Raw genomic sequence first — 22478 nt, forward strand, 5'->3', positions numbered from 1 at the left:
TAGGTTCTTGCTGGCATCAGTGGAAAAAACAGATCTTAAGTCCCTTTCTGAAGTCAGGGAAAGAGGATGATGTTCAGAGGGGCAGGGAAAGGTCGTTCGAGGACTTGATGGTAAGGTAGAAGAAGGCGCATCCTCCACTGTAGCTACAACGGATGCAAGGAGTATGTGCAAACGAGGCGGAGCGCAGGTGTCTGGAGTGTTGGTGTAAGTACAGGCAATACTGATGTAAGCCGGTACTTGGTCATGAAGGGCCTTGTAGGCGCGTATCATATTATTTAATTGTCATCTTTTTTGGATGGGGAACCAGTGGAGGTTTCTGAGGTGGTGGTGACATAGTTCCATTTAGGGAGGTGGAGGATGAGTCTGGTATCATCTGGAGTCTTTTCAGAAGCTGAGTGGCGATTCTTGCGTGGAGTGCGTTTCTGCAGTCTGGTCAGCAGGTGACAAGGGCTTGCGAGACGGTTTTCCAGGGGGAGACAGGGAGCCATCTGAAAAGCTATCGGAGCATGCGGAGGGTATTGAAACAGACGGAGGAGACTGCGTTGATCTGGCATTTAATGGTGAGTTTGCTGTCTAGGATAATGCCAAAGTTGCAGGCAGGGTCTGTCCGGTAGGATCCAAGTTCGGAGGGTCACAAGGTGTCGTTCCACAGGAATGTGTTGTCCCCAAAAATCAGCACTTCCCTCTTCTCCGTATTGAGTTTCAGGTAGTTGGTCTTCATCCAATCAGCGACACTTGTCATACAGTTGTAGAAGTGGATCCCGGTAACGGATGGGTCTTCTGAGAGCGAAAGGATGAGCTGGGTATCGTCTGCATAGAATATGATTTTGAGGCGATGGTTTCTGACTATGTTGGCCAGAAGAATCTTGTACATGTTGAACTGGGTCGGGCTGAGGGTTGAACCTTGAGGGATGCGGCAGAAGATGATCTTGGCTTCCAAAGTGAAGGGTGGTGGGTGGATTTCCTGGTTTCGTCTTGTGAGGAAGGATGCAATCCATTTGATTGCATCTCCTTGGATCCCGCTGTGGTGAAGTCTCTTGAGGGTATGGTGGGATACAGCATCCAAAGCTGCTGAGAGGTGGAGGAGAATCCGGGCCACTGTTTCTCCCGTATCGAGGAGGGTTCTGAGTTAAGTGGTGGCAGCGATCAAGGTCTTCATGCTGTGGTTGGCGCAGATACCAGTTTGGGAGCTGTACAGCAAGTTGTTTCTTTCAAGGGGATTGGTGAGTAGGCAGTTGATGCTTTTCTTGAGTACTTTGGCTAGGAAGGGGAGCACAGAGATAGGGTCATAGTGCTAGAGTTTGATGGGGTCAGAGGAGGGTTTCAGAGGAGGGATCTGACCACTGCGTGATTCCATCCATTGGAGAAGGCGGCCGATGTGATGGATGCATTGAGAATGGAAGTTAGTTAGCAGCTGACCTCCTTGCTCCCAAGGTTGAAGAAGTGGTGGGGGCAGGGATCCGTGGGTGCACCAGAGTCAATGGAGTACACAATGGTTGTGGTGTTGTGTGTGGTAAACTGTTTCCATGCGCTGAGCAGGTGGTTGTGGGTGGCGTCAGCAGGTGAGAAGAGGTTGTGGCGGTCACAGGGTTGGGGTTTGAATTTCCTGTAGATGGAGGATATGTTTTTGTGTAAATAGACAACCAGGGTGTCGCAGAGTTTGTAGGAAGGGTAGATTGTGTTCTCGGTTGTTGACAGGCAGAAGAACTCTGACGATGCTGAAGAGTTTTTTGCTGCAGTTGCAGCTGGCTGTCTGTTTTTTAGGCATGGATGGTATTTGTTGAGGGCTAACTTGAAGGTGGCTCTGTCTGTGGAATCTTTGCTGGTTTGCCATCTTCTTTCTTGCCATTATTAGATGCATTTCATTGTCGAGTTCTGATGTGTACAAAATGGATTGTTTGGTGGCTCTATTGGTTTTGGCGGGTTTGATAGGGGCAACTCTGTTGGTGCAGTTGGTGATTCAGGCGGAGAAATTCTTGACTGCTTGTTTAAGGTTGGTTGTGGAGTAGGGATGGGAGGTGTTGGGTTTGTAGGAAGCTGGCTCTGTATATATTATACCAAGAGTCCAGTGGAACCCCAAAGGTAGGCAGAGGTAAAAATAGAGAATACCTTACTCTCTATTTGTGGTACTGTGGGCGAGCAGTAAGGCTTTATCCGAGTAGTGTTAAGCATTTATTGGTCACATTCAAGCAAGAAATGATGTCATACACTCAAAGACTGAACTTAGACCAATTTGTTTGTATAAAAACATTATATTATGCTTTTTTGGCTGTAATAGCCGCAATAAAGTCTCCATGAATGAATAAAAACATTATTTAGTTGCATTTTATTTTTAGAACCAAGCCAGGCCTGGTGCAGGTAAGTATAATAATACTTTGCAAAAACAATACAGTTGAATGCAGTTGCATGTACTGGTTTTGTATACAGGTAGGTCAATTATTTAGAAACAGTTAAGCCTACTTTTCAGCTACTTTGCAGGTACTGTATTATTACTTTTCAGATAGCTTTTCTTACGCAGTGTGATATGCCTAGATATCACACTGGGACATTTCCTAGATAAAAGGTAGGTAAAACAGTGTTTCTCAAAATACAGTTTCTTAGGTTCGCATACAAAACACCCTCCACACTTAAAAGTTTTTCAGAGGAAAACACTCAATGCAACCCTATGGAGTAAAATAAGGTTATCGTTTTGCAGGTAAGTAAACTGTCTTGAGGGGTCAGTTTCTGGAGTTAGAACAAGGGTTCTCCAGTGTCAGGGATGCACTCTCAAAGCACCCTCAGCGGCACTAGGGCAGCCGGGTGCAGAGTGCTGATGCTCAATGTTATCCAATGGAGGATAAGGGGGGCCTCCGGTTGGTGGCTGCTCAACGAGCAGGCCACAAGGTTGATGGAACATTTGATTTTTGATTTGAGATTGTATTTGTAAATCGCGCTATCACTCCGCGAGGAGTATCTTGGCGCTAACGTCATACGGTGGTAAAGAGCAGGATATTGACTTACTGAGAGTAATTAGATCAGAGCAAAACAACAATCATCCGAAATACTATAGATCCAGGATTTGAGATCTTTCCTGAATGAAAGTTCAGTATTACAGAGTTTGATCTGGGCTGGCAGCTTATTCCATGCTCTGGCACCCAAAAAGGCTAGGGTTCTTGCGCCTTTTAGTTTATATCTAAAGTTGGGTAGTTTAAGAAGGTTTGCCGAGGAAGATCTGAGTGGCCTAGTAGTGGTATATGGAGTGACACGTGCAGACAAAAAGTTGGGACCAACCTTCATTTTTGCCCTAAATGTGACAAGAAGAATCTTAAAAAGAATTCTTTTGTGGACCGGGAGCCAATGGAGTTTATTCAAGGCGGCGGACGCTGAGGACTTTCAGGGGAGTTTAAGTACCAGGCGGGCTGCAGCATGTTGTACCACCTGAAACTTCTTTAAGACTGATCTATTGACTCCAGCCAGTAGCCCGTTACAGTAGTCCATACGAGAGAGTATCCGGGCCACTGCTACGGACTTTCTAGCAGACAAAGGGAGAAATCTGAAGAATTTTTTTAGGGTTTTGATTAAGCCGAAGCACATTCCTGCGACTGCTTTGGTATGGGGAAGAAAAGAGGGAGTTATCAAATTGGACTCCTAGGTTCTTGGCTACCTTCACAACCTCAGGGGGTGGGGTTGCTCCATCGGGCCACCACTTAGACGGGTGGAAAGAAGTGTCCATCCCTATGGGAAGAATCTCTGTTTTGTCCGTGTTACACTTCAAATGATTAGTCGACATCCATTGAAGGACCGCAGTTAAACTTTAAAATTCATTTCAGCTTGCGTGGAGTCGTTCTCCAAAGAGATAACCATTTGAGTATCATCTGCGTATGACAGGACCTCAATCCCGAAGGAACTAATCAGAGAGATAAGAGGAGCCATATAGATATTGAAAAGTAGTGGGCTTAGGGAAGATCCCTGGGGGACTCCTGCTGAAATGGGTCGTTCGGAAGAGAGGAAAGGACCAAGGGTGACAGCCTGTCTCCGAGAGACCAGGAAGGATTTAATCCATCTCAGCACCATACCTGAAATGCCTCTGCATTCGAGACGCCTCAAAAGAATGTCATGAGAGATCGTGTCGAATGCAGCTGACAAATCCAGCAGAATCAGCACCCCCTTCCTACCTCTATCTGCAATCATTTTCAGGGAATCGGAAACTTCAATAAGGGCTGACTCTGTGGAATGTTTGGGCCGGAATCCTGCTTGGCATGGATGAAGAATCTGTTGCTCTTCCAGAAATTTTGTAAGCTCCTTTAAAACAAAATTTTCCGTGATTTTACCCAAGGTTGGAAGAAGTGAGATAGGGCAAAGATTTGAGAGCACAGCTGAATCAATATGTTGGGTTTTTTTAGCGGTTTAACCAGTGCCAACTTCCAGTCAGCTGGGACAACGCCCGTACTGAGAGACAAATTGACAATCTGATTAATCATGGGGTTTGCTACCTCTGAGAGTTTGTGAAGGACTGATGGAGGACAGGCATCCAACGGAGACCCAGATTTACATTTTTCCATAGCCATGAGAGTCATATCTAGCGATACAGGTGTAAATGTAGAAATAGAGGCTAAGCTATTCGTCGGAGGGGGCTCGGGGGTGCAATTGCCGTCTGGAAAGTCTTTCTGAATTTTGAGGATTTTTTCCTCGAAGAACAGGGAGATCTGATCACATAATAACTGAGAGGCAGGCAGCTCTCTTTGTTTCGCCATCGGTGTAGTAAAAGACTTCACAATTTGAAAAATCTACTTCTGATTGTCTTGAGCTGTGTTGATTTTGTTTGTAAAAAATTCCTTTTTTGCCAGTTGAATCTGGGAAAAATATGCTTTCCTACCTTCCCTAAAAAAAATTTTTTGTTTCTCCATATATCCCTTTCTCCACTGCTGCTCCAGTCGCCTGCAATGCAATCGTGCTTGAGCCAATTTGGGCGTAAACCAGGGAGTATTTACATTTTTAGGTTTTAACGGCTTGCTCCTTATGTCCAAGGGCATAATGGCCTTGCCGATATTGGTGAACCAGGACTGAAAAAGGTGAGAATCAGTCTCTGTATTGCCTGTTAAAAACGGGGCAAGATTTTTGGCCACCATCAATAAATTAGGATTTTTAACAATCTGCGTCCATGAGGGCCCCTGCTGAGGTTTATTAAAAATTTTCACAATCTGTGTCATCGGAGGCATTGTAATTCTAAGGGGGATGAAAGAGTGGTCAGACCAGATTAGGGGAACGGGGGTATCTGCAGCAAGCCAAGGTAGATTTGAGCAGACCCCATCAAGGGTATGACCTGCCAGATGGGTGGGGCCATTCACTATTTGCTGTAGTGAAAATAAGTCTAGGATTTGAGAGAAATTATCTGTTCCAAATTCAGAGTTATCCTCTAAGTGAAGATTAAAATCACCTAAAAGCGTAAAATTGGCATATTTGAGCATGAGGTAACTTAAGGAGTCATTAAGTGAATTAATGAATTTAGTACTTTGACCAGGAGGCCGGTAGATAAGAGAACCAGAAAAACATAAGGTGGCATTCAAAGAAAGGCAGAAACCTAAACTTTCCACTTCCAACAACGCATCCAGTTCAAAGAAAGTGCAGACCAATGAGTCACGTAATATAATGGCCAGCCCTCCACCTCCACCCACCGGTCGGTCCTTCCTATGTATAAGATAACCTAGTGGGATGGCGTCCGCGATATCTGGGCTACTCCAGTCCTTAAGCCAAGTCTCTGTTACGAATAGAATATCTAGTTGAGAGTCTAAAATGAGGTCTCTGATGTCTTGGCTATGTTTGCCTATGGATCGTGCATTAATGAGGCCTCCATATGTGGAATCAGGATGTATAGAATGTTGGCAAGGAGAGGTCGGATTTAGACTCTTTAGGACTTCAGCCTGGTAGGTTCTCCTAACAGGTAGAGCAGTACGTCCCGTTTTTGTCACGTCCTTGGCGCAGACGGGCTTACCTGCGCGCGTCCGCTGCGCGCGTCCGCTGCGCGCGTCCGGGCCAGCTTGAATTTAAATAGCTGCCCGGCGCGTAAATCCACCGTCTCCGCCCTTCCTGGAGGTGCGAACAACAAAGGCACTGGTAGGCTGAGGCGTGGGAGGGGAATATCCGCTTCCCTCCAATCAAACGGCCGCAAGGCCGGCGTTGGACCGTGGAAGCGGAGGCAAGATAGATTAAGCGGGGATTGGTGGAAGATTCGTCAATTCATTAACATCAAAACATCAAACCATTTAAAACATTTAAAAGTAGTTCAAAAGATATAAATCCGATTAGAAAGAGCAGCTATACAAGGTTTGGACCAAGGAAAGTGCAAATGAGCAAGTGCAAATTAACAGCCAAATAAGTGCAAATAGCTAAACGAACAGTATTTCCTCACAAGAATTGTTCCCCCCTGATTGTCTGCAAATATAAAACACAGTATTCAATTTTAATACGAGATGAGGAATTGCCTCACCGTCTACAACAAACAACAAAGTTCCTGGACTTAAGCTCAGGGCAAACGGGGTGGTTCAAGTTTGCACCCAAGGTATACCCACTGCGACACTAGGGTAGCGGGGTGCAGGATGATGTTTTGACATCGGGTTCCATGTAACTTTCAAAGGGGATTCTCCGGTTTGAACAAACACTACAGGCTCGGGCACGAAGATTTTCTTGAGGCAACCACTAGTTGGAGAGTTAAGCTTGGATATTGTGGGATGCCAGGACACTGTTGGTTGGGCCACCCAAGGGCGAGGGGCGTCAGGTGCAGGAGTGTCTTTTGGCATTGGATTCTTCTTACCAGCTTCGATCGGGGGATCCTCCAGAAAGGGGCTGCAGGCGTCGCCAGGAGATTCGAAGCAGGTCAGGGTTCACCAGATCCCAGGTCAGGATCACCGGGGAGACCTCTTCGTGGAATTGGGCCACTCAGGCTGTGGGCGTCAGGTGCAGAGTGGTGCAGACTCGTGGATTTGGCCGAAGCCAGAGTCTGTTGGTGAGCAAATCTGGTCCTCATGGGAGACAAAGTCTGGTTGGGGAAGGCAGGGCAGGTCCTCTGGGTTTTTGGGGGCTGCTGGCTGCAGGGCCCATCAGGAGTTCGTTGAGGCAGAAAGAGGTCGGGACAGGCCGGTAGAGCTGAGTCCAAGTCCGTTGGTGTCTTCCTCTTCTTCTCTCAGTAGGGCTCTTTGGTCCTTCTTCTTGTAGCTTCTTGTCTGAGGAGGCAAGGTTCAGGGTTGCCCCTAAACACTAAATTTAGGTGCGTTTCAGGTAAGTAATGGTTGGAACCATTAGGTTCCTTCCTTGGGGTGGGTACACCCACTATTATGCCACCCTCCAGTGGGAGGAAGCATAAGCCTCACTCTGGTTGGCTGGCTCCCCCATCTTCAAGATGGCGGGATGAGAGTTGTGCTTAGCCTCGCTTTCCCCACCTGAGGGGTGGGGTTCACAAAGGTGGGCACACCTCTTCTCTTATCTTGGTTTTACCGCCTATATTCCCTCCCAAAGTGGGTTCAGAACCAGTGGGGGCCAGTTGATGGGAGTAGCAAAGGGCTGGGTCAGCTTACAAAGTCGGCAAGCCTTTGAAGCTTCCCCTTCGTGAACCCTGCCCATCCTGGCGGTGCATGTGCTATGTTTTAGGACACCGAGAGTAGCAGGCTCTTGACCCAAGGGTCCAGAAACATGCCTGGTGGTGGCAGCTGGTGAGCAGCCTCTCAGTCAAGACACACAACCTCCTACACCATATACTCTTTATGGCTTGACTGCACTTACAATGTCTCAAAATTGGTGTAGACACTGTAGGGGTAAAGGGCTCATGGACCTGTACCCTCACCAGTGACACAGTGCACCCAGCTAGAGGGGTGGCTGACTTTGTTACGCACCAAAATACTTAGACTGCAATGGCAGTGTGTGGGTGTAAAGGTGCAGGGCCTCTAAGGGTGGCAAAATTAGTGCTGCAGCCCCTAGAGGTCTTCCCTGGTCACAGTGCCCTTGGTACCCATGTTACTTTTTACAAGGGACTTGTATGCGGCCAGAGAGTTGCCAATTTAGGTGTACAACAGTACAGATTTAGGGAAAGAACATAAGCCCTGGGTACCTGGTTGGCAGGAACCCAGAACACACTTAGTCAACGAGAATCAACATCAGGCAAAACATGGGGGGCAACAATGTAAAAAGGGGCACTTTCCTACAGGGTTTCTGTCACTTTGTTCCAGAATCAGTTAGAGGAGCTGGAAGTGGTGCATGTGGAACTTGCGATGGAGAGGTGGGCGAAGGTGTGGTCGGTCCAAGTGTGTTCAGTGGTACGACTGTACTTGGTTTGTTGGCTGGCAGTGAAGATCGGGTCAAGCATGTCCTGCGCTGTGCGTGGGGTTGGTGACTATCAATACCACCTGTGCTTTACAGCACTCTACAAACGCTAGCCCATCAAAAAATTCAAAGCCTAAGCACATCGAAGTTGTGCAGAGATGAAATAGAAAATAGGCAGCAAAGTCGGTGGTGCTTATATTTAAAATCTTCCCACCAAGGAAATGCAGGATTGTGAAATAGCTAAATAATGTGCAAGAAGCAAAGACACTCTTCCATGTGCAGCTCCCCAGCCAACGAATACAGCTTAACCACAATTGTAGCATGGTTGTTAACCATTTCCACTGACAGCTGACTTTGGATAGGAGACAATCATGTTTTGTCTTGTCTGCAGCAATGGGAAGCAGGCACTCTTTCACCAAAGCATGTATATAAGTATCAAGCTACTCCATGTTGACTAGTATATTTGGTTAAAGATACACTCTAATAGTTTTTGCTCAGTTTTGCTGGAACACCACTATGCTAAACCATAACAAATAGACGGACACTCAAATTAGGCATTGCTTTGCTGGTGATGCATTACCAATAGACTAACAGCCCTTGAAGGTTGGTTACAGTACCAAACTAGCACAAAGGAACGCATCATGGCTACAACTCCTTAACCTCCTAGATTAAATATCTCATTGACCAAGATAAGGCACAAATTACCAATAACAGCAAAAAGATTAAATACACACACCAAAAATATATCATGTTACCTCATCATTGAAGATTGATTGGTCGGTGCAGAACTACTCATGCCAAGTTCCTCCTGTGTTCCGCCGCCTAAAAGAAAACGGCAAAGGCAAGGCATATGAATCATAACTGAAAGAATTATTCATTCACTTAGCCTTATTACATGTCCCCAAGTCATGTTTCACAGTGCAATTAGGACTAAAAATTGTGCATGTTTACAACCTTACAACTTAACGTTTTGTGCACAAACACTAACAGCTATCATTTTTCTTTTTCTTGTGAATATGCTCCAAGTCAAAGACAATAAGAAATGTATAGTCAGTAACTTAAACATTTGAGAGGAGGGCAGAATTCACTAATGGTATGAAAGGAATATGCATCTGTTCTTGGCATGTAAAGCTGCGGAATTATATACTTGTGCATAGATCGTCATCTGGTGTTGGGCTCGGATGTTTGCACTTTGTTGTTGTATTGGAAAAGTTCTTTGTAGTCATGAGATAGGTGAGTCCTCAAGACGATAGTGCGCATGAGCATCGACTCCATCCCCAGATTTTTTTTCGCCATAAAGGGTGATGATGGAGTTTGTGCGAAACAGAAAGAGATGTCCATGTTTGATGTATCTAAGTAAGATAGCACTGCAACAGATGAAGGTACCCGGGGAGGCGGGTGGGCGTATAGCATTCCACAGCTCTACATACCAAGAACAGATGCATACTGGTAAGTAGCATTTTCCGTTCGAGGCATATGAGCTGCAGAATATATACTTGTGCATAGACTCTACAGTAGTATTCTCCCTAGCAGTGGCCACCTGCATCTGTTGCAGTGGTTTGAAAAAGTGCCCTTAGTACAGCCTAGCCCACACTAGTCTGTTGTTTTGCCTGCACATCTACACAATAGTGTTTTGTGAAAGAGTGTGGTGTAGACCATGTTGCTGCTTTACAAATGTAATCTATGGGAATGTTCCCTACGAATGCCATAGAAGCCCCTAGTTTGTGTGTGGAATGCGCTCTAGGGGGAATCGATAATGTATACTTTGGTCTTTGGTAGGATATCTGGATGCATTTAACGATCCACCTGGCAATTCCAGCTTTTGATATTGGGTTGCCCTTATGTGGTGGTGAGAAAGCTACAAAAATTGTTTAGTGTTCCCTGAAAGTTTTTGTCCTTTCAATGTAGTAAAGGATAGCTCTTTTGACGTCAAGAGTATGAAGAGCCTGTTCTGCTACTGAGTCTGGTTGAGGAAAAAAGACTGGCAGCTCAACAGACTGGTTAAGGTGGAAAGCAGAAACGACTTTTGGTAAGAATTTAGGGTTTGTCCTAAGAACCACTTTGTTGTGATGTATTTGCAAAAATGGTTCTTGTATGGTTAATGCCTGGAGTTCACTAACTCTTCTGAGAGGTGTGATCGCTACAAGGAAAGCTACTTTCCATGTGAGAAATTATAACTCACATTTATGTAAAGGTTCAAATGGGGGACCCATGAGCCTGGTAAGGACAATGTTTAGGTTCCACTCTGGAGAGGGTGGAACTCTGGGAGGAATTATCCTTTTAAGGCCTTCCATGAATGCTTTGATGGCAGGTACCTTAAACAATGACCAGTGTGGTCTGTTTTGTAGGTAAGCTGCTATGGCAGCAAGATGTAATCGTATAGATGTGTATGCCAGATTACATTTTTGTAGATGCAAGAGATAACAAATAATGTTTTGAATTGAAGCATCTAGTGGATCGACTGTGTTGTTATTACAGTAGATAACAAATCTTTTCAATTTAGCTGCAAAGCACACTCTAGTGGTAGGACGTCTAGCCTCCTTAATGATATTCATACAGTGTGGCGGAAGGTTGAGGTATCCGAATTCTAAGACTTCAGGAGCCAGATCACTAGGCTCAGTTGAGGTGGATCTGGATGCCTTAATTCTCCATGGTTCTGTGTGAGGAGCTTTGGAGAAAGGTGCAACTTTTGATGTGGAACTACTGAGAGTTCTAGCACGGTTGTGAACCATGGTTGCCGGGCCCATGTTGGAGCAACCAGGGCTATTGTGATAGACTGTTGTTTGAGTTTACGCACCAGTAATGGAATGAGCAGGAGAGGCGTAAACGTGTACGCAAATCTGCCTGACCAGTTCATCAATATTGCATTGCCTTTAGACAATGGGTGTGGATACCTGGAGGAGAAGCATGGGCATTTTGCGTTTAAGTGTGTGGCGAACAGATCTATGTCTGGGTGGCCTTACATCTGAAAAAGGGATGAAGAACTTGAGGATGAAGTTCCCATTCGTGGATCTGCTGTGTCTGACGACTGAGCAGATCCACAATTTGATTGTGTACCCCTGGGAGATGTTCTGCTACGAGGTATATTTTTTGAGGAATGGCCCATCTCCATATGCTTTGCGCTAGGCGTGAAAGCTGCAGAGTGTGCGTCTCCCCCTGTTTTTGTACATAGTACATTGCTGTCATATTGTCCGTACGAACTAGGACAGCTTTGCGTATGAGATGTATTTGGAATGACTAATGCGAGAAAAATTGCCAGTAATTCCAGGTGATTGATGTGGAGCAGCTTCTGTTGAGGGGTCCACATGCCCTGAATGGTATGGTTTAAGAGATGATGTCCCCAGCCTGTGAGCGATGTGTCTGTTAGCACTATCTGTGGAACCGGGTCTAGGAACCGCCGCCCTTTGGAAAGGTTTTGTGGGTTCCACCACTGCAGAGAGTGATGTGTGTGGCTGTCCACCAACACCAGATCTGTAAGCTAACCTTGAGCCTGGTTCCACTGATGTGCTAAACATTCTTGTGATGGACGCATTTGGAATCTTGCCTAAGGTACGATTAAAATGTAAGAGGCCATCATCCCTATTAGCTGCATCAACACTCGAGCTAGTAGTGAGTGTCGAGGTTGAACTTTTGTTATGAGAGCTTGCATGCTGGCTATCCTGACTGGACTGGGGTATGCAAGGGCTTTTGAATTATCTATTGTGGCGCCTAGATACTGTTTTGTGTGGGACGGTTGAAGATGTGACTTGGTGAGGTTTATTGTGAATCCTAAGTCGTGCAGCAGCTGGATTGTTTTGAGTGTGTGGTGCACACAATTGCTGAGTGGCTTGGCTTTTATGAACCAATCGTCGAGGTAAGGAAACACATGAATGTGTTGTCTTTGCAAGTGAGCTGCTACCACTGCAAGACATTTTGAGAGTGCTGTAGTCACTCAGAATGGGAGGACTTTGAATTGGTAGCGCTGACCGTCCAGTACAAACCGTAGATATTTCCTGTGAGCAGGGTGAATCGGAATGTGAAAGTAGGCGTCCTTGAGATCTAGAGTGGCAAGGAAATCGCCTTGTTGGAGCAGTGGGAGGACCTGTTGTAGAGTGACCATGTGAAAGTGGTCGGATTGTATGTACAGGTTTAACGGTCTGAGGTCTAATATTGGCCTGAGAGTACCGTCCTTTTTTGTGATGAGGAAGTAGAATGAGTAAACCCCTGTACCTCGATGCTATAGGGGAACCGGTTCTATTGCGTGCTTTTGCAAGAGAAAGAGAATCTCTTGTTTTAGAAGTGTTGGATGTTCTGTGGACATTGGACGTTGTTTGGGAGGTATGTGTGGGGGACTAGAAGTGAGTTCCAGGCAATAACCATACTGGATAATATGTCTCAACCACCTGTCTGAGGTGATGGAATTCCAGACAGGTAGGAACTCTGATAGTCTTCCCCCGACCGGAGTGGAGTGGTCTGGGGGGGGGAGGGGGAGTGGAGAGAAGTCACTGTTTTGTGGTAGGGGAGGTGCGGGTGTTATTCCCACAGCCTCTTCCTTTGTGGTTATTCACTCTGTAACCACCTCTAAAATATCCTCTGTTAGAGGAAGTTTGAGTGGTACCTTTATAGGAAGAAGAGGTGCTGTCTGTCCCAATGGTTTTAGAGGCGCCCCTATAAAAGGAGTGACGAAAGGAACCTCTAGAAGTTGGTGACTGTAAGGCCCCCATTGACTTAGCTGTTTGTGTCTTTTTTCATCTTTTCTAAAGTTGTGTCTACAGTAGGTCCAAACAAGTGTTCTTTATTAAAAGGCTGATTAAGAATTGTAGACTGCACTTCCTGCTTAAAACCAGATATGCGTAGCCATGCATGCCTGCGTAGTAAAATGCTTGTATTAACGGCACAAGATGCTGTGTCCGCTGCATCAAGAGCACATTTGATAGAGGTGTTTGTAATTAGCTTTCCCTCTTGTATAAGATCGTTAGCTTTGGACTTGCATTGTTCTGGAAGATGTTGCATGAGCATCTCAAGCTCATCATAATGCGCCCTATCATACCTGGCCAGTAAAGCTTGGGCGTTGGCAGTACGCCAGAAATTTGCTGCCTGTGACGCAACCCGTTTACCAGATGTGTCCACTAATTTAGATTCTTTATCCAGAGGAGAGGCATCACCTGTTTGGGAATTTGCCCGTTTACGGGCATTTGACACTACTAGGGAATCTAAAGGGAGGTGCCCTTTGATATATGCTGGATCATTTGGAGCTGGTTTATACTTTTTATCAACCCTGGGATTGAGAACTCTAGCCCTGACAGGGTCTTTAAACACATGAGGTGCATTTTTAATCATACCTTTTAACATGGGTAAAGTGCTTGTTGACTTTTGTGATTGTGTAAAAGTCTCTAATAAAAAACCTTCCCACAAAGGGTCTGAGTGTAACTCTACCCCATGATATTTGGCAGCTCTATATATGAGTTGTGCAAAACCTATGTTGTCGTCTGGAGGGGATGGTTTAGATGGGTATAAGTCTGGTTCAGGTACATCTGGGACATTATTATAATCGTCCCAAGGGTCAGGTGGAGGGATACTGTGTATGTCATTATCATTATCCCCTTGTGGGTCTTCATCCCCATCCCCACCCCCAAATTCATCCTCATCATCTTGTAGGGCAGGTGAAGAAGGAAGCAGTGGAAAGTGTGCTGGAGAAAATGGTATAGTTGGAAGATTTGGAGATGGAGAAGAAAGTCTGAAAGGTGAAGTTCCTATGTCTCTCTTCTTTAAGGGTACCTCAGGTGCTTCTGAGGTGTCCAATTAACTCTTTTTAGGTAGTATTGTTGTTACATGACCTGTAACAGGGTCAATGTGTAGGGTTTTTTGTTTTGGATCCGATGGATCTGGTTGAAACAGTTCTTTGGAGCCATTGTCTTTTTTTCGGCACTGACGATTTTGGTTCCAAGTGGTGCTTTGATTTAGTCTCTGTAGCTTTAGGAGGGGTTTTGGTCTCCTTATGCTTTGGTGGAGGGTTCGAGTCCAAAATCTTTTTAGGGTCTGAGGGTTTATGGTGTTTTTTTGGGTCTGAGGGCTTGTCCTCGGTGTGTTTTGGTGCCGAAAAGCTAGGCGTTGAAGCAGTCTTCGGTGCCGATCTAACAGGGCATGGCACTGTGTTTGTTTTCGACTTTTGTTTCCGTGCCGGGGATTGTTTTTCGGTACCAGTACGTGGCTGACTCGGTCCCGAGCCGCCTGAAGGCTTTTATTTGGGCTTCGGCGCAGGGCCCGAGGGCGGGTCATCTGAAGCATTATCTCGTTGTCGACCTGGGATCGAAGGCGAAGGTGTTACCGGAGCCTTATCTTTTATTTTAGATTGGGCAGGGGTGTCTAGCTCGGTACTCACGATCCGTTGACCTGGAGTAACCATCTAATCCTCGGCATCTGACTCGTCGGCCTCAGACGTGGATGTCTTCATCCTCCGGTTCTTGTTCTTCTGGAATATCAGGGCCTGCATCAAAGATGTGGTCCGACGCCGAGGTAGTTGATCGAGACATTATGTGACGTCGAAAACGGCGATCACGTATGGTCTTCTTTGATCTGAAGGAAGCACAGGCCTTGCAGTCTTTGTCCTCTGTGTTCTGGAGAGAGGCAAAGGTAACAGACCTCGTGGAGCTCAGTGTGTGGGAATTTAGCACTACACAGGGGGCATTTTTTTACATGGAGTTCTTTCCATTGACTGCAGGGCCTGATGGCGCAGATAGGCTCAACGGCCCGGGCCGCCGACCGGAATTGAAGGTCTTGATGAACTTTTGGACGCGCGTCGAAGGGGAACGCGATCGAAACAATACTGTCGAGCGGTGAGGGATTACTCGTCGAAGGAGGATCGAGTACGACATCGACCAGGAGCGCAGCAATTTACATCCGACCCGATGGGGGAAAAAACTATCTGAGGATGGAGTCGATGCCCATGCGCACTATGGTCCTAAGGAGGAGTCACCTATCTTGTGACTACCAAGAACGTCTTCCAATACAACAAAGTGCAAATATCCGAGCCCAACACCAGATGGCAATCTATGCACAAGTAAATATTCTACAGCTCATATGCCTCGAACATACAGTTTTGTTTCGGAAATTACCAGAAAGGGGATGCCTGGCAGTGTCATTTTTGTATGCACAGGGTATGATGTAATTTGATATACCATCAGTGATGTCATTTGCAAGGACATTAGCAGCAAATGTATGACGCAAGATATCATATGCACATATTACTGAAAAGGGTTTTTCCATTTTTTTTAATGTTTTGCACTATAATCTAAACCCATCTATATACATATATATGTGTGAGCAAGGCAGTAGAGCCTGCCGAAACGTGCTATGCCACAAGAAAAGATCCTAACAAAGTTGCTTAAAAGTGGATCCCAGCAGTGTCAGTATTTGTTTTCTATCTTTTTCCGCCTAAGCAGGAGGTTGTGTGTGTGTATGTGTGTATATATATACATACATACATATATATATATATATATATACATACATACATACATATATATATATATATATATATATATATATATACACACATACACACATATATATATATACCCACACACACAAATATATTTTTGGGTGGTTCAATCCTGGTCGCAGAAGAAAATGGAGCGCACTCCGGAGCTGAATTTGATTCCTATTTATTTCCACAACGCATAGAATTACACTTGACAAACGCGTTTCAATGTCAATGCGATTGTGTGCAATTAGGCCATTTAAAAAACGGGTGAGGCAGTTCATTCAATGATTCTATCAAAACAAAAGAGGGATTCAACAATCTTCTTCAATCATAAGCTTTTGTGGTGGCCATCTTATAATATTCAAACATACCAATTCATTTAATTTGAATACAATTCTCCATACTGAACGTACAAATCAATGTCCACTTGATATGGGTGATAAAACATGGGGTTACAGTCAATCAATGTCAAAATGTGCAGAAAAAGAATGCCACATGATTTTTCAACATTCCCGATTTAAATTAATCAATATTTAATACAAGTGGCGATTCATATTCAGTGCCCCCACACTGTGCAATTAGGCCCTGAATGAGCATATTATTTTTTCCGACATCCACTTTTGTATGTATATATGTTTATAAAATTTAATATGGTGTGTTCCGTCTGTTGTGTACGGACCCCTTCACCCTATAAGTATCCAAAAATCCCTCTTCGTTGTTCAATTCTCTAGGGGCTTTGCTATGTAAATGTATTATGTATCTGGACTCCAGGGTTCAGAGTTTCTTTACTCAATCCCTCCCTTCTCTTCTTTTTTTATCTGGTCTAAACAAACATTTCAGGAGAATCCAATTGTTATTGTACTCCTGTTGAAATTGGCGGGCCACTGGGTATGTTTGGACTCTATTCGTAATCGCCAGCATACGTTCCAATATTATTTTTTTTGCTGGATGTGTAGTACCTCCTACATACTGCTTTCCACAGGGACACTTCAGACAAAATACTGAAAATTCGGAGTTACAGGTGAGTAATTTCTTAATTTTCACCTTGGTTTTTCTGCCTGCAACTGTGTATTTGCGTACCTTCTAGCACGTTTTACAACGTGTGCATTGAAAGAATCCCATTAAAGGATCCTTTTTACTGGTTCGCTCTACGAAGTGGCTTTGCACCAGATGGTCTTTCATCGAGGAGCCTCTCCTGTACATAATCAATGGTGAATCAGATAAATGTTTCCCAGTGATATTATCAGATTTAAGGATACGCCAGTTTCTTCTGAAAATTTGATAAACTTCTGTTGCGTGTAATCAGTAATCATTCATACAGTATTTTTATCTTTTGTTTCTTCTGCCATACTTTGTTCCTTCCTATCTAGAAGTAGCTGGCCTCTAGATGTTTCATCTGTTTTATTTTCTGCCTTTGCCAAGACTCCCTTGTGGTATCCTCTCACTTTGAACCTCCTCAGTGAACGCTCTTTGGCTTTACTAACTCAATAGGTGTGGAGCAGTTGCTTTTGATGTGCAGCAACTCTCCATATGGAATGTTGTCAATCACACTGCAAGGGTGACAACTCCCAGCAAGGAGTGTAGTTTCCTGCCGTTGATTTGGTATATAGTGTTGTATGAGGTGTGTTATTTTCTACATATATTGTCAAATCCAAATACACTACTTGTGTATCGCTGATGCAGCCAGTAAACTGTAGGTTCAAATCATTATAATTTAAGGCTGTTATGCATCTTTCAGCTTCTCTATGGGGGCCTCTCCAATTTATAAACAGATCATCTAAATAGCGGGTCCATAAGGTCATGCTATCCATACAATGTCCATTCTCCCGCACACAGGCCATGTGCTTCTCCCACCAGCCCACGAACAAGTTCAATTAGCTGGGTGTGAAGCATGACCCCATGGCAGTCCCTTATCTTTGTAAATATAGTTGCCCTGCAAAAAGTAAGATGTTATTGTTAAGGCACAAATAAATAAATAACAGCAGCAAATGATTGTGTTCCTGTTATTTCAACGCTCTCTTGTTTACAAAGAATTGTAATGCTTGGAGTCCATTTTCATGTGTTATACAAGTATAGAGACTTGCAATGTCCAGAGTAATAAGCAACATATTGTCTTTCAATGGTATGCCTTCGGCGATTATTAAAAAGCCCTTTTATATATCTCACATACGAGCGAAGATCTTTTACCATAGGAAAAAGAAAACTTTCCAAATGGATCCAAGTGTAGAGGAGACAATTGGACGACCTGGGGGACTTACTGCAGCCTTATGCACTTTCTGTAAATTATGGAAAGTTGATAAATCCGGATACTGCCAGCACATGAACTGGTAGTCACTCAAATCTAATACTCCTTTCTTCCGCCAGTCTTCTAACCATGTATGGAAAAGGTGAATGCTTTTCTAATATTGCATTCTTGTGATTGGTGTATAACATTCCTTCACCGAGAGTTGTTTCAGAGCCTCGTTTCAGTATTGATCTTTATTTAACAAGAATGCATTTCCTCCCTTATCCGACGGCTTGATAATTATGGAATCGCCTCCCATTTGTTTTTGGAGATATTATTGTTATTGGTCTCAGGACTTTCCGCTTGAAGTTTCTTTAACTCCTCAATCACTATTTTCTGAAAGAAATCTATAGTGTCATGTGGGGTACGGGGAATACATCTTGATTTTCTTCTCAGATTGCTGGTACAGCTTATTCGCGTTAGTCCTGCTTGTTCTAATAAACCCATAATGTTTGCTGTACCTTCTTCCTCTAAGTGAGAGTTGGAATATTCGCCTAATTCTTGCAATAATAGAAGTATCCCCAAATATTTGCTTCTGAGGAGGTCAGTTTCATCTGTTTGTGACATTTAATTTTTTGGGGATGTTGGCAATGTTTGTCCATTAATTAAAATTTTCGGTTATATATTTAAATAAGTCAAACTGTATCTTATATCCTATATATGTGTCAATATGGCAATATATGTATATTTAGGATACATAACTGGTAACCATGTAATGTGGTACAACATTGCCAAAGGGTTCTGCTGGTATTATAATCCATGGGCCAAAGACAAAGAGGTTTGTAAATGTCACAAAACTCTGAGATGGCAATATAGGTCAAAGTGCATAATATTCTATATGTATTTTTTATTTAACATACTTGTTTTGGGGACAATAAGCCTGAAAAAAGATTTTTTTTTCCAAACAAGGAAATGTGTACTGAAAGTATTAAATTAGAGTTGGACAATGCTATATGGGTATCTGTAGCAAAAAGAAAAGAACAATACTCAAAATATATGATTAACAACATGGATTTGTAGGAATTTTTTTTTGCATTGTTTAAGGCTACATTCTGTGTATTGAATGGAGTGACCACTGTTCAAGCTGTTCTCTGAATGAACAGTGATTTAGAAAGTTTACGTTTTGTTTAGTTTTCTTGAATAGAATGCCAATAAAAAGCCCAATGGTCAGTGGAATAATTTCATTCATTAGAAGAGGCATTTACCACACAATCATGGCTTTCAACCAAAGAGGTATTTCTAGTTCAAATGGATCAAGATACTACTGCCATAGAATGTACCTGTCAATTTGCCTTTTTTCCAATTTAAATAACCATATGCAGCATAATTTGGTTCATCATTGACACACAATTCTAGTCGCCCTAACAGTAATGTTCTGCAGTGTGTTTTGATGGTGGTGGCTGTCAGTATGATGATGAAACTCATATTTCACAGGGACCCAAAAATATTTTCCATATTTCACACGTCCCTGGGAAATATGGATGTAGGATCTGCTTTCATGGTTACCTCCACTTTTTTGCTGGTGTTATTCTGTTTTCTGACTAATCCGACTGGGATCCATCTAATAAGGATCCTTGTCACTGTGCGCTCTCCGTAAATTTGACTATGATAAGCACTTTGGTACCTTCCAAATTGGCTACTGGTGTACCCTTCTAAGTCCCTAGTATATGGTACTAAGGTACACAGGGAAAAGGTACATCAGGGGTCTCCCATAGGCTGCAGCATGTATTATGTCACCCATGGGAGACCACTCAAACTGTGACAACAGGCCTGCCATTGCAGCCGTTGTGAGCTGGTGCTAGCACCATTCACAACAGATATAGCTTACTTACATTTGAGGTCACTGAACTTAAAACCTATAAGTCTCCCTTAAGGCAGGCCTTTCAATCCTGAAGACAGGGTGCTAGGTTATAAGTGTGAGGGTGTCCTGCATGAGCAGAACACCCCATACAAACTCCAAAGCTGATTCTCCAGGCTTTGTAAGTGAGGTCAGCCATTAAATACATATAGTGGACATCAAGTCAATTACGAGATGTCTAACTATATATTGGCTGCCCCGAAACCGATCATGTTTGGTATCAAACATATTGGAATCCTACCCACATAGATTCCAGTGTTGAATATAGGATCCCATGTACTGGGGGGCTCCCCTAGGGAGCCCTCCTGCATTCCCAGTACCAACCTTCCAGGGTCCAACAGCAAGCTAGTGCTGCTTCCGGCTACAGAAACGATTCTGCCCACCTGCTGCTGGGCTGAGCTTGAGCAGGGGAAGGTAAAACAACCTCCTGCTGCTGAGCTGAGATTGAGCAGGGGAAGGTAGAACAATAGGTTAACTGTCACAGGGAGGTTTAACCACTTCCCAGACGGGACTCAGTGTATTGGGCTGGGGAGCTTGCCAGCGCCACCAGACTGCTTTGAAGGGCACATATGGTGCCCTCCTTGCATACTCCAGTTGGAACTACGTCAGGGAGCCATTGGCTCTATCTCTGGCACGAAACAGGACAAAGGATATGGGCGCATCCTCCTCTCTGTCCATCCCCTCCTCTGGGAGGGATCCCTGAATCGTCCCAACCCTTTCCTTAGGGTACTTAAGGGCTTACCTGTGGGTGGCTCTTCAGATTTGTCAAGGGACAAGATTCAGATCTGACACCACTTTATCTTCAACCGTCTGGGCACGTTGGAATTCACCTTGAACTGAGACTGCATCCAGGAAGACTCTTGCTGCTCCTGGTCTCGTCATCCTGCCAGTTTTCTGCGTCGCCTGTGCTTCATCCATGTTCTTCTTCAGGCCTGTGGGCATCGAGGACACCCGAAGTACTCTCCCTTGGAGTGAAGGAGTCACTCCCTGCATCTGCAGGCACTGCAACAAAGCAGACCGGTCTGCTGCTCTTGAGGTCCACGGACTCTGAAAGGCTCAGCAACACAGGTGGGGGTTCTGCAATTCCCTCGAGGCCTGCACAGTCTACTCAGTAAGTTTGAGACCAGTATCCCCCGACAGAACCGCTGGAACGTGTTGACTTGCCACTGCCAAGGCTTGTTGACTCTGCCCTCCAGAGATCTTCGGGCTACAAGAAGCTCCAGCCTCTCTTGCTACCAAGATCTTCGTCCTCACCACACCCTCTGGACCGTGGGATTGCATTCTTGGTGAGCTGCTCGAGGTCCTCATGCGACTTCTGTGCCTTCGACCTGTGGGTCCTCTTGAGGGTCTTGTTGGGCTTCAGTGGGCTTCCCTGCTTGCCTGGGGCCTGCTCTCATTCTCCTACATTTGGTGAGTCCCTTGGACCTCACTTGTCCTGACACTGCACCTTCTTCGTTACCCACGTCTGTTGCTGCTGCCAATGCTTGTTGGTGCTCCCACCAGACATTGACCCCTTGTTTCTCGACTTCCAATGTGGGACTGCTCGTGAAGGGTTCCTGGTCTTCCACAGCGTCGCCTGGTCCTCACAGCTGCAGCGACAATGTCACTGTCAACTCTCCTGCATCTTCTGTCATAGTTGGTCGTTGGACTTCCGTGCCTCCTAATTTCTCCCGAGGGGCATAGACTCTGTCCCCTCTGCTTGTTGGTACTTCTCAAGAATCCATCCTTGGATTCCAACAGACTCTTTCAACTTCTTCGCAAGCGGCATCTTCACTGAAATCCTCTATTGTGGTTTACAGGTGTTTCCGAACTCACTTTGCACCTATGCACCGGCTTCCCTGGTGTAGGTTTCCTGGTTCCTGGTGTATCCACGGGTAGGGTGACTCTCCAACCTTCCATCTTCCACAGGGGTTCTTCATGGTTCACTGGGAAGGGTCCTTCTTAAAAAATGCAACTTCGACTTTCCCATTGACTTGCATTCAGTAAGCGTCTGTGTTTCCACTCTGCACACAGCCTCCGCGGGTTCCTGGGTACATTCCTTGGGTGGTTCTTTGGGTCCCCATCTCTTCTAAGTCTTCTGGTCTAAGTTTTGACTTCGGTCGTAATTCGCATTCCACTTCTTTAGTATATGGTTTGGTCTCACCCTGGAGACCACTGTGTATTTGTGCATAGTTTCCGGTTTCCTTTTTAGATATTGTGTGTACTGGGTTGGCATCACTGGGTAGGCGATATACCAATGTGTGAGTGTGTCTAATAAATATTCATATTTTCATAACTACTCCGTGTGGCTTTTTTCGTTTAACCTACATTATATGATAAGTACTGGTAAAACAAGCTGCTTAACACTCCTTCTGGACTAAGCCTTAAGGCTGTTCTCCACAGATACCACTTCGAGAGCTTTCTATGGTTGGCTAAGACCACTAAAATCACCATAAGGGTTGTCTTGATTAGTGCAAGGTGCTTCACTTAAATAAGTGTGCACCGTATACTAAGCCAGTCTCCTACAATGAGTTTCAATATCACCGGTTTTCTGCAATAAAAGCAACCAAGCATATATATTTCAAGAAAAAAACTAAAGCTGA

The 22478-nt window shown here is 44.6% G+C and overlaps 1 protein-coding gene across 7 annotated transcripts in view; it reads right to left on the reverse strand.

The window, feature by feature from the left end:
- The window catches only part of CENPT (centromere protein T), a 1095738-nt gene that overhangs the window by 529672 nt on the left and 543588 nt on the right, over positions 1-22478 (reverse strand). For all 7 annotated transcript variants that reach the window (XM_085638668.1, XM_085638667.1, XM_085638665.1 and 4 more), the window contains one exon: positions 9048-9114. In XM_085638668.1, the coding sequence (XP_085494794.1) occupies positions 9048-9114 (67 nt within the window). The remainder of the gene's footprint in view (positions 1-9047; positions 9115-22478) is intronic.

Source organism: Triturus cristatus, chromosome 12, assembly GCF_964204655.1.
Source record: "Triturus cristatus chromosome 12, aTriCri1.1, whole genome shotgun sequence".
Lineage (NCBI taxonomy): Eukaryota > Metazoa > Chordata > Amphibia > Caudata > Salamandridae > Triturus > Triturus cristatus.